General features: G+C 38.7%; 3 protein-coding genes across 4 annotated transcripts in view; 2 read left to right on the top strand and 1 right to left on the bottom strand.

The window, feature by feature from the left end:
* The window catches only part of LOC104769483 (O-acyltransferase WSD1-like), a 9,031-nt gene extending 8,556 nt beyond the window's left edge, over positions 1–475 (top strand). The window contains exon 8 of the mRNA XM_010493701.2: positions 43–475. Within this exon, the coding sequence (XP_010492003.1) occupies positions 43–200 (158 nt within the window). The 3' untranslated portion in view covers positions 201–475. The remainder of the gene's footprint in view (positions 1–42) is intronic.
* On the top strand, positions 1,050–4,041 carry LOC104769481 (THUMP domain-containing protein 1 homolog). 2 transcript variants are annotated; one of them, XM_010493698.2, is made up of 8 exons: positions 1,056–1,158; positions 1,249–1,368; positions 1,689–1,827; positions 2,741–3,054; positions 3,174–3,313; positions 3,407–3,527; positions 3,610–3,750; positions 3,835–4,041. In XM_010493698.2, the coding sequence occupies exons 1-8, from the start codon at positions 1,105–1,107 to the stop codon at positions 3,913–3,915; spliced, it is 1,110 nt and encodes a 369-aa protein (XP_010492000.1). In that variant the 5' UTR covers positions 1,056–1,104; the 3' UTR covers positions 3,916–4,041. The 2 variants fall into 2 exon arrangements, with proteins under 2 accessions (XP_019097758.1, XP_010492000.1); XM_019242213.1 differs by lacking the exons at positions 2,741–3,054; positions 3,174–3,313; positions 3,407–3,527 and adding exons at positions 2,261–2,400; positions 2,494–2,614 and having other exon boundaries at positions 1,050–1,158; positions 1,689–2,141.
* On the bottom strand, positions 4,578–12,059 carry LOC104769480 (DDT domain-containing protein PTM-like). The gene is made up of 10 exons (XM_010493697.1): positions 10,617–12,059; positions 9,901–10,515; positions 8,359–9,424; positions 7,641–7,929; positions 7,395–7,519; positions 6,637–7,100; positions 6,433–6,461; positions 5,172–5,816; positions 5,026–5,091; positions 4,578–4,828 (listed from the first exon to the last, which is right to left on the bottom strand). Exons 1-10 carry the CDS (start codon positions 12,047–12,049, stop codon positions 4,755–4,757), a joined length of 4,806 nt encoding a protein of 1,601 aa, XP_010491999.1. The 5' UTR covers positions 12,050–12,059; the 3' UTR covers positions 4,578–4,754.

Genomic DNA, 12,065 nt, shown 5'->3' with positions numbered 1-12,065 from the left:
TTTTTTTTTTTTTTTTTGAAAATGAGTGATTTTGTGTTTGATAGGCACTGTTGGTACATCTGATGAGTTATGCGGATAAAATGATAATCTCCATGGCGTTTGATCCTACCGTCATACCGGACCCCCACATGATTTGCGATGATATGGAAGAATCACTGAAAGAGATGAAAGCTGCTCTCCATGAAAGAGGGTTACTCTAAGCTAAGGGCGCATGAGATACGTACATTAGAATCACTGAAAGAGATGAAAAGCTGATCTCTGTGAAAGAGAGTTACTCTAAGGCGCATGAGACACATAAAGCCCATTATATTCCGCAGCCTGTGGATATAGTTTTCTTTGGTCTAAATTTGTCATGTTTTAGAAGCTTTGAATGTTTGTATAGTATTGGGCTCAGAAATATGTCAGTGTCGTTACTAGCTGTTGAAAAATGTTGTGCTTATGAAATGTCAATTATTTAAGATTTTTAAAAGTCTCATTTCGTACTCTTAGGTTAATAAACGACTCGGCTATCACATAGAGTCTAATGATTTGTGTGTTAATTAGTATCGTGATTAATTTATATATATATATATCATCATCACTTGGCTTTGAACACACGTAATACGTACATAATGTTTATAAAAAAGTTAATAGCTAAAAAAACGTGTTTTAAAGTTGTAAGTTTCTTCTTTTTGTTCCTTTTAATCAGCACCGGACCCATGATCCCACGAAATATCAACTCAAACTAAACACTATGGCGGGCTCTCTCGGAAAGAGGGTTACTGTAATTCGCATGAGGCCTATAGTATATCTTTTGTCTGATGATAATGTTTATGAATTTTAGTAGCTTTCAATGTTACTTTGTAGTATCTATAAATTTATATATTCGAGTCAGGAAAAATGTGAAATATTATGTTAAAAATATACTATCATATATACAACAAAATGTGAAAGATGTACTATGTTAGGAATTTCACAAAGTAAACAGGCTTTTGATTAATGGGCTAAGACTTAAGCCCAAAGGTGCCCATGTCGCCATGACCTACTAATTTTTCTTGTCGTCACTGTGTGTTTACTTTGCATTCACCTCCGTAAAGCCCTCTCTTCTCTCTTCTCTCTCCGACGATGGCCTCCGGTGACCAGAGCAAGAAGAGAAAACAGCATTATCGCCCTCAAAACGTAATCCTCACACACTACGTTCATCTTTGAAACTTCTGCTAATCATCCTTTGTGTTTCATTTTCCTCGTCTGATCTGTTTGTTGCTGCAGAGACCAGCGAAGAAGAAGGGAGCTTACCCTCTGAAGCCAGGTGTGCAAGGTTTTTTCATCTCTTGCGATGGCGGACGCGAATACCAAGCTTCTCAGGAAGCTATTAACGTCATTGATTCCGTAAAGTTTCTCTCTTTTTTATCAATATAATTTGAATTCATCTCCCAACTAGTTTTCAGATTTTGCTTTAGTGTCTCTGCTACTTCAATAAATTGATTCCTTGTCCACGTTTTGGATCATCTTAAACAACTTAATTTAGCCCTTTTGATTCGTGTGGTCGAGTTGTGTTTCTAGGTTTTCCAGTACTGTTAGCTTTATGACCTAGAGAATCTTCTATGCCAATGTTAGATTTCTCAAGAGCTTTTTGATGTTTGTCAAGTTTGAGTAGCTCTTACAGTCTTTGAAGTGTTTCTTAAATGTTAAGCTCTTTGTTTTTACAGTTTTTCGAGGAGCTAACGAATGGGAGTGACACGAAAGTAAAACCTGGTTTGTTTGATAACCCAATTAACAAGAAGGTTACGTTTTCATATAGCGAGGATGAGGAGGAGGATGATGATGAAAATGAAGAGGAAGCTGAGGGTAATAATGATAAAGAGGAAGAGGAAAACAAAGGGGATGGGGAGAAGAAAGAAGTTACTGAAGGCGGTGATAATCAAGTGAATGAGAAAGAATTAGCGAGTGAAGGATCATGTGAAGTCAAAAAATTGGTAGAAACTGAGACTGAAAAAGACAAAGAAGATGAAGAGAAAGAGAAGAACGGTGTAGATGAACCTCCAAGAAAGAAGGCATGTTTGGAAGAATCAAATCCATTGGCTAAAGTAAACGAAAATGCTGAGAAGTCTATTGATAAGTTGATTGAAGCTGAACTAAAAGAACTCGGAGACAAGAGTAAGGTAAGCTAAGTTATTATCTATGGGTAAATGACATGAGCTCTCATGACATAATTGTTCAAGTCTATGTTTTAATCTCTCTGCATGTGGATTATAAGACTCCTGTTATCTTTCTTCAACAGAGACGGTTTATGAAGTTAGATCCGGGTTGCAACGGTCTTGTATTCATCCAAATGAAAAGGAGAGATGGTGACCCAAGTCCCAAAGATATTGCACAGCATGCAATGACTTCTGCTGCTGCAACAAAGAAACATATGTCAAGGTTTGATCTTACTTACAAAACTCCATGATACCAAGATTTCTGTTACTATAGTGTCGTTATCGGGTTTTTGTTAATATAACTTGTGTTGCTTAGGTTCATCCTAAGACTTCTACCAATTGAAGTATCGTGTTACCCTTCAGAGGAAGAAATTTCAAGAGCCATCAAGCCTCTTGTAGAACAGTATTTCCCCGTTGAGACCAGTAACCCCCGGAAAGTAATAATACTATTAAGGATCAATTTTGCTTACCCTTTCCTAGACTACGAAATGTTTAACCTCTCTTTTACCATTCCTGCAGTTTGCTGTNGGAGGATGATGATGAAAATGAAGAGGAAGCTGAGGGTAATAATGATAAAGAGGAAGAGGAAAACAAAGGGGATGGGGAGAAGAAAGAAGTTACTGAAGGCGGTGATAATCAAGTGAATGAGAAAGAATTAGCGAGTGAAGGATCATGTGAAGTCAAAAAATTGGTAGAAACTGAGACTGAAAAAGACAAAGAAGATGAAGAGAAAGAGAAGAACGGTGTAGATGAACCTCCAAGAAAGAAGGCATGTTTGGAAGAATCAAATCCATTGGCTAAAGTAAACGAAAATGCTGAGAAGTCTATTGATAAGTTGATTGAAGCTGAACTAAAAGAACTCGGAGACAAGAGTAAGGTAAGCTAAGTTATTATCTATGGGTAAATGACATGAGCTCTCATGACATAATTGTTCAAGTCTATGTTTTAATCTCTCTGCATGTGGATTATAAGACTCCTGTTATCTTTCTTCAACAGAGACGGTTTATGAAGTTAGATCCGGGTTGCAACGGTCTTGTATTCATCCAAATGAAAAGGAGAGATGGTGACCCAAGTCCCAAAGATATTGCACAGCATGCAATGACTTCTGCTGCTGCAACAAAGAAACATATGTCAAGGTTTGATCTTACTTACAAAACTCCATGATACCAAGATTTCTGTTACTATAGTGTCGTTATCGGGTTTTTGTTAATATAACTTGTGTTGCTTAGGTTCATCCTAAGACTTCTACCAATTGAAGTATCGTGTTACCCTTCAGAGGAAGAAATTTCAAGAGCCATCAAGCCTCTTGTAGAACAGTATTTCCCCGTTGAGACCAGTAACCCCCGGAAAGTAATAATACTATTAAGGATCAATTTTGCTTACCCTTTCCTAGACTACGAAATGTTTAACCTCTCTTTTACCATTCCTGCAGTTTGCTGTGTTGTATGGAGCGCGTGCAAACACGGGGCTTGATAGGATGAAGATAATAAACACTATCGCCAAATCTATTCCTGCACCTCATAAAGTTGATTTGAGCAATCCAGAGATGTCAATCGTGGTGGAAATTGTTAAGGTAAATAAGGAGAAAATTTTATGTTTTGCATCATCAGTTTGGTTGGTTATAACCTCAAATCGGGTTTTGTGTTGTAATTTACAGACAGTGTGCTTAATTGGAGTGGTAGAGAAGTACAAGGAGCTAGGAAAGTACAACCTCAGACAGCTCACGTCGACCAACTGACGCAATCTCCTCTTCGTTGATCTTTTTCTATGTTCTATTTCTTAAGACTAAAAGATGCTTTGTGCTTTCTTGTAGTATTATAGAGTTTCTGGCTTAACTTATTGAAATGGCTGAAGTTGCTCTTTAGATACTATTTATTTTGATCAGTAAAGTTGTTTCTTTCATGAAGTTTGTTCGATCGTTGAGCATAAAACATGTTGGTACAATGCGATCACATAGATTTGAATTTGATTTTGTTGAATGGTCCTTCAATCAAAGAAAATTACAGGTTGAATAAAAAGAAACAATAGCAATTCCATTTTACGAAGAAAATCAAAATAAGCTAAGTAGAGAGAACTTTCATAGTCAGCATGCAGAACATTTTGATAGAAGATTGATTCTACCATTGTACGCTAATACGAGTTAACAACACCACTACCAATGGATTTTGATAGAAAATGGATTCTACATATNTGAGCTCTCATGACATAATTGTTCAAGTCTATGTTTTAATCTCTCTGCATGTGGATTATAAGACTCCTGTTATCTTTCTTCAACAGAGACGGTTTATGAAGTTAGATCCGGGTTGCAACGGTCTTGTATTCATCCAAATGAAAAGGAGAGATGGTGACCCAAGTCCCAAAGATATTGCACAGCATGCAATGACTTCTGCTGCNGCTTCATGCTTCCACCAAAATGTACCCTCCTCTGTTTCCTGTTTCTCCTTAATTCTCTCTCTACTCGTACTCTTCACCCATAATTGTATAGACATCTCGTAATTTACACCGTGCCCTGTCTGATTCTTCGTGTTGAACCCCAGAGCCTAAGAATATTCTATCATTCTTAACCAAATTCACAGCTTAGGATTCAACAGGGGATGTAGTAGATCTCATATGTGGACAGATGGGAGAAGACTGTTTGCGACAGAGATGACNAGTGTCGTTATCGGGTTTTTGTTAATATAACTTGTGTTGCTTAGGTTCATCCTAAGACTTCTACCAATTGAAGTATCGTGTTACCCTTCAGAGGAAGAAATTTCAAGAGCCATCAAGCCTCTTGTAGAACAGTATTTCCCCGTTGAGACCAGTAACCCCCGGAAAGTAATAATACTATAANTGCGACAGAGATGACACCGGAATCCAATCACCATACTTGAATTCATCTCGTTAAGCCCATAAGCATCTCCGTGGTACCATTCTACAGACATTAAAAAAACAAACAAAAGCTAAAGCAACGAAAAGAAACCAGAACCAAAAGAAGATAAGAAAATGGATTACCTCCACAGGTTTCGCAAGCAATGAAAGTTAATCCAGATTCAGATTCAGATTCAATCGAGCCACATAAGTGACACTTAGGTTGATGATGATTAGAGTCAGAGTTCTCCGAGGGAATATGATATCTATCTCTCCGGAACTTATTGACACGTTCATCACCAGCCTTTCTGGACAACCGGAGCCCATTCAACCAATAGCTCAAGCACCTTTCTGTTCTCTCCTTTCTGATGGAGATCTCTTGTTTTACTTTCTTCGGTCTCCCTCTGCCTCTTTTGGTTTCAAGTTTCCGTTTCTTACTCACTCCAGGAACTTTACTTTCATCCTGCAGCCGAATAACATGCTTCGATTGCCTGCCAGAACGTCGCAATGGTTTGCTTGCAACAACCTTTTTATGATTCTTTAACCTTATGGCAATTCTCTCTGCCGTTGAGGTCTTGGTCTTCTTTAGCCGAGGTGATTTGCGAGCAGGTATGATGACCTTTTTACGCTTTTGTGTCTGAACTCCAATTTTTTTTCGGAAACTCCCTGGGGGCCGCCCTCTTTTTCGTACGATGGGTTGTTCTTTTGCTAGCACTTCACTTTTGCATGGAAGACAGACGTACATGCCCACCTTCTCTGCCCTCCTGATATGCTTTTTGTGAAATACTCCTGAAATTTGATCAAAAAAAAAATCAATACAAAACTAGTTTCTATGAACGATCATGTTAGGGAGTTTCCCCTTCATAGGAATGAGTCTAACTAGTGCTTACAATTCTAAGGGCACCCTCACTCTCAAGTTACCGGAGTAAACTTTCATTGTCTAAACTCTAAAGGGGATCACATTTACTAGTAAACTGGATTTCCCTTGGGTTAACCGTCTGTACCACAGGTCAATACGTCGAAAATGTTTTAATTTTTTCTTGCCATCTTGTGCATAAAACTGAAGAAACACTTATTTAATTATTTTCAATTCAAGAAAATATCCTTTTTATTGTTTTCCCAGGTGGATGTTTCAATCAGTTATGAAATTTATAATAGTTTTTTCAAATTTTAATAAATAAATTAAAGAGTCACTGAACCGGTGACATAAGCTATCCTAGACTGAATTTTCTTCCAGGTTAGATCAGGCAGGTCGGGTTTTAAGACTAATAGTTCCTTCCACCTATGTCTTGTGGGAGTTCGGTTTGTGTTAAGTATGGCTAGGTTCTTATCAGATTACCTACACAAGCATAGGTTTTGCAGAAAAAAAAAATCTTCAACAAAAATAACAAGAAAAGGAACTCACTTTTGCAGATGTGGCAGCTTGCAGTTTCACTGTCATCAAAGAAAAACAGATACCATAAAAACAGTTAAAAAAAAGATCATTACTCAACAAACACAAAGAAAACGAAAAGATTTGTTCTGTACGTCATGCTACTAGGTTCCTAACAGAGCCAATTGACAATAAAGGTTACTCACGATAGGATGTGATAGACTGATAGGTACATACCTCAAAGACACATCTTTCTTACATTGCTCGCACAAAGAGGATTCAGATCTTTCTGCCCTTTCAAATAGGTATGAGAATCCTTTTCCCTCTGATGACCTTTTCTTTACTTTGTCTATCTTAGAGTGTCTGAAAGAGCCTCCTGGCTTGTTAGTTTTCCGTACAGCTTTTTTCTCTTCAAATCCTTTCACAAGATGTAAAGGCACATGTGATTCATTCAGCCAGAACTTTTTTCTTCCACTCGAGGATTCTTCAACCATGCAACCATTCTTCGACACAACATCCGGAATATTTCTCCTCTTACCAAAGTCAAGGAGATATTTCACATTTTCTTCCTCTGTGCACTTCCTACGGACAATCGCTTTTTTGAATAGCCTGGCAGATTTTCTGGAATCTTTGTCCAATGTAGGAAGAAGATGACTATTTTCAATATCATCCCACTTTATGTAAGATTGGAGTATCCTTACCTGTAATCACAAAATTGTTAGCTGAAGAAGAATCCCACAAGCAGACATATTTAAAGAAAGCACTGGTGCAAGACACATATTCAAGGTACAAAAACTGCAAAAGTCAGTAACAATCCAAGTGACAGTAAATCATATGGATGATTGACAAACTCAAAACATTATTGGATTTGACACCAATAACATTCATGCGTAGATAAAATGGAAACAGAAATTCGCATCACGACGTGTATTACCCATATACCCTCGAAAACTGCGAGAGAAGAATTACATTCAGTTTGACCAAGTTTGTATTACCTGCAAACCTAGCTGCTCTGAAGTTGTAGATGACTCAACAGCTGCTTCCCACGCAACACGTCGGCTTCTCTTAGCGGACTCTGAATTCTCAGGATAAAATACTCCTGGAATAGTCATACTTCCACCTGCACAGTATAGAGTGCATGGAGAATGAAAACAACTAAATAGAAGTCACAGGAACAAAATATTTGTTAAAGATGGTAGAAGAACAAACGCGAAAGTAAGAACAAAAGAGAAAATGCAAACCTTGTCTAGCAGCCTTAGAGATTAAAGAGCGAGGCAAAACCTTCCAGTTGAATAACCGCCGAGAAATTTGCCCACCTCTCCACCAACACATGGTCAATCCACCATTTTTCTTCGCAGTAGGGTTAACCCCAGACTCCAACAATGACCCCCTTCTTTTACCAACAGCAGTCTTTGACCATGATCGTGTTGAAGCAATAAGAATATGTATAGCTGAGCCCATTACTACACCAGCGTCGACATGGTGTAGCCACTCAAGTGAAAGTACACGATGATGCAAATTTGCCTCTAACTGTGCAAAGAGTAATTAACAAAATCTTCCATTAGGAAACGAAAACTGATGTACCCCAAACTTAGCACTAATGCATTACACAAAAATCAGGTGCTCAAGAGTTCATACTAAAAAGCTTTTGAAGATAGTTAAGTCGTAAGAAAGTGGAGAAGTAACAAAACATTCAACATTCCTGCCTAAGATATAAAAAGGTAAGCAGAGATTGATTATTGCAAGCTTTTCAAGTAGGAAGAATACACCAAAACTAAAGTTCTACACAGCAGAGGATCATGATGAAGAAATTAGGATATGACAGCTTCACATGGGCAAGTTAGTGTGGTTGTTCAGATATTTGAGCTTTTGCCAATACAATGGTTCAACTCAGAAACAATCCTATATGCCAATGCAAAGTGAATGCTGTGGGAGGAAGAAACTTGTTAAAAAACTTACTTCAACCAATAGATGTTTCAAGCTTGAGATATTTGATGCCTTCAGAATGTGTTCACGCCAAATGATGGAGTGCTGAGGATTCAACCATGGACCTACCAAAAGTCCCTGCAATCGACTTTCCATGGAAAGTATCTGGCATATGATGGCCAAAAGATGACTGTTCTTCTCAATGGATTCAATGTTATCTACTTCACTTCCCGAAAGACCCCGTAAATCCCCAAGACTCGAATTAAACAAACAATTTGTCTCACTACCGGCAACCTCAGAAGAACTTTTGCAGGAATGACACCATCCACATTTTTCTTTCCACGCATCTAGGTAGAGGCTTTGGATGTTTCGCCATTGAAATTTTGTGGTTTTCATCAAAATAGTCTTCACCTGGGTAGAAGCTATTTCTTCATCAGATCTCATATCATTGGTACGGATTGGTGACTTACGTGTCATCTCTTCATAAACTGATGTAGTCATCTGAGCAAATATGTAATGGTTTCTGTAGCCAGTTTCACACTGCACAACCGGTCTAATTCCCTTCCGTGTGTTTATTCTAGCCAAATTATCGGGCGACAGATGGATATTCATATTTGGCTCTTTTAAGATATCCAAAATGCTTGATGATGCTGGCTCATGAAGTCTCTGGACATCCGAACCATTTTGTACAGTTTCAGCAGATCCTTCAGAACTCATATTACGATTATCTAGCCCAGTAGCTGAATCTGAAATCTTCCGACGAGTCCTATGACCATGATTATGTGAAAATCCATTGATGGGTGTTTTTTCCTGTTTTTTTTTAACACCAGATGTTGTCTGTTTTTCTGAAGCTGGTGGAGGAGCCTTAAACCCATCAATAGAAGAAATCACTCCTTTGGCTGACTTATCCAAAAATGAAGACATTTGCGAGTTCACACTGCTGATTGTCCTTATTGGCCCAGCAGAGATATCCCAGTGTTTTTTAATTGCCCTTATTACGCCACTATAGAAACTACTGCATGACTTTAGCTGCTCCAGCACAAGGTTCACATCACTCACATGATAGTAGTTCAATGAGCCTGTGCCATCTGTATCTATCCTGTAAAATCATAGTAGACGGTATCAACCAACCTATGAAGATGTATAACAGTTCCTACAATCAACATATGAAAGAAGTTTCTAGAAGTAGATAATAAAAACATTCACCACATCTGCATACATTGAGGGATACTAAGGGATCAAATTCGCCCACAAGTCTAAACATGGAATTCAACTTATTGCAAAAACTGAGAGGAAAAACGCATACTTCTTACAGTTTTATCATGTTATCTGAACATTCTAGTTAATCCTAAAACCCTTCACCTACGGGGTATTGTTTTAAAACAAAAAACCAACATGTGTCTACAATTCTCGTCAGAATTCATCACAAAATTGTACCACTAATATAAGACAAAAATATTTTGCTAATATTAATAAAATATTATATTTATTTATAGTGGTAAATCAACAATATCGATCCCACTGAGATCGTGCATTAGCCCTCCTTAGATAAGAGAACCAAAGAAAGAGACTTACACCAATAAGTAGCCACAACTGCTGTAGTATTTTCGGCCATGCGGATCAATCTCTATAAATTCTGCTCCTCGAATTTGCTTTTCAGGCTTCAATCCTGGTACACGCCGATCAAATGCACATTCAGGACAGTACCAGTCACCCTCAGGCAAAAGGTGACTGGCAAGACCGACACACTTAGAGTGATAGGCAGCAGGACAACCATCACAGCACAGTAAGCTCCCATCCATTTTACAAAAACAGCAGTCATCACTGTTACGGTCAAATGAGGTATCAGTGACCCCATTATTTAAAGATAAATCATCTGCCAGCTCCATCATAGCTCGCTTTCTGCGTCGCATTTCTGTGTTTGTTTTCCTATCAAGTTCCATTTCAAACTCCACTGCAAAAGATCTTTTATTAAGCTCTGACTTTACAACCTCAGCATCTGTCATATCATCGCACAGACGACTAAGTATCTCAATTTTCAGATTCGTGGGTTGTCTGAAATACTCATTTCTGAAAAATTCCGACTGAGTAAGATCCAATCCAGGGTTGTCTTTAGTGCCAGATAATAGTAGGTATTCGACCACAAAAAGGGGATAAGTAACCAGATCCAACGTCTCCCAATCAAGACTCCTGCATTCAACAGCAAAGCATGACAACCAAAACAAGAGAAGCTTCATATCCATATAACAACAGTAAAACTAAACTACTCAAGAAAGAAACTAAAAGTATACCTCAAGCAAGAAGCGGCAGATGAGTCACCTTCAGCAGCGAGTTGTTTCAGATATTTTCTTAATATTTGTAAGACAGCAACATGGATGCTATCAAATAACAGACTGGGAGACGTGCACCTCAATGCTTCCACAAAATCCTTCAACTCAAAGGGACTCAAAAACAGCAAAGTACTGAAAGACCTCAGACAAGAGTAAGCAGTAAAGACATCAAGTATGGGAAGACCGTCTAAATTCAAAAGATGCGAAGATGGAGGTAACTGTGGCTTTGGCGGAAGCACAGAAATATTCTCAGTTTTTCCATCAGCGATCCAAGTTTTCTCCTCTGTCAGACTACTAACTGAAGGGGAAGGGGAAACTTCATCGACTAAGCAAGCTGTTACAGTGCTACTAACAGGAGATCGAGCTAACCTTTTACGAGCGCTTCTTCTCAACCGAGGTTGACTGGTGAATTTTGGATTCTCCGCACCTTTTCTTCTTTTCCTCCTACCACTCGTATATTCATCTGAATTCCCAATATCAGAGAGAGACTCATCAACAGTCTTAGAATCATGCTCAGGCAGATCATGATCCTTCTCAGCCCCGTTAGACTTAGGAGTGTTGAGATCTTGTAGTTGAACAATGTTCTGCTTCTGTATCTCCTCCAAAAGCTGAGCGCTAGATACTTCAGCAACATGAACTTCTTTATATTCTCCAGTCTCCTGAACACCATTTTCGTCCTTCATGATTTCTTCATTCACTTGAATGCACTCGTCATCCTTGATGTTCTCTACATCAACCTCCACGTTCAAATCAAATCCTCCTTCCCTCTTGGGTGCATTCAAATCAAAAACACCAGCATTGTCCAAATCACAGCTCGCATCCACGTTGAGATCAATATATCTCCTCTTTTGGTCACTACAATTCTCCTCGTAATCGATATTCACATTAATCAAACCTAAACCATCATTCGGATTCAAATCCAACCCAGTAGACAAATCAAACCCAGTATTCGATTCCGGAACCTTCCTATTCAAATCCGTCACAGAATCCCATGTCCTACCTAGGGTTTCGACAGGACCACAATTCAAATCAACATTCCCTCTCAAATTGACATCACTAACTCCCGAATCAACCTCCTTAACCCCTTCGTTTAAATCGACATTTACCTCATTCAAACCAGAGCTACCTCGTTTGATCTCCTTCATCCTCGCGACACGAGAACGCTTCTTCTTCGGTTTCCTACCAACTCTCTTCTTCACTGGAACCGAAATCTCCTGGGATTTATCTTCTTCTCCCATCACGAGAGAAACAACCTCAGCCAATTCCGAAATCTCCGTGACGCCGTTCTCATAAACGATCTCGAAAAATCCAGACGAATCGCGAGATCGAACCGTCCCGGAGCAAAACCCAATCCCTTGGATCTCTTTCTTAACGACTTTTCCCACCAATTCCATTTGTGCTACAAACAAA

The sequence above is a fragment of the Camelina sativa genome, chromosome 20 (genome assembly GCF_000633955.1).
Source record: "Camelina sativa cultivar DH55 chromosome 20, Cs, whole genome shotgun sequence".
NCBI classification, from domain to species: domain Eukaryota; kingdom Viridiplantae; phylum Streptophyta; class Magnoliopsida; order Brassicales; family Brassicaceae; genus Camelina; species Camelina sativa.
Note: the sequence above shows the minus strand (reverse complement) of the source record. Positions and strands in the feature narration are given on the sequence as shown.

What these genes read in the sequence shown, in the direction of transcription:
- LOC104769481 (XM_019242213.1), top strand. Translation starts at nt 1,105, where the DNA reads ATGGCCTCCGGTGACCAGAGCAAGAAGAGAAAACAGCATTATCGCCCT. An exon ending in CTATTAACGTCATTGATTCC is followed by an intron (nt 1,369 to 1,688) that starts GTAAAGTTTCTC and finishes TTGTTTTTACAG; the next exon opens with TTTTTCGAGGAGCTAACGAA. An exon ending in AACTCGGAGACAAGAGTAAG is followed by an intron (nt 2,142 to 2,260) that starts GTAAGCTAAGTT and finishes TTTCTTCAACAG; the next exon opens with AGACGGTTTATGAAGTTAGA.
- LOC104769480 (XM_010493697.1), bottom strand. Translation starts at nt 12,049, where the DNA reads ATGGAATTGGTGGGAAAAGTCGTTAAGAAAGAGATCCAAGGGATTGGG. An exon ending in TCTGCCGCTTCTTGCTTGAG is followed by an intron (nt 10,516 to 10,616) that starts GTATACTTTTAG and finishes TGTTGAATGCAG; the next exon opens with GAGTCTTGATTGGGAGACGT. An exon ending in AAGAAAGATGTGTCTTTGAG is followed by an intron (nt 6,462 to 6,636) that starts GTATGTACCTAT and finishes CTTTGATGACAG; the next exon opens with TGAAACTGCAAGCTGCCACA.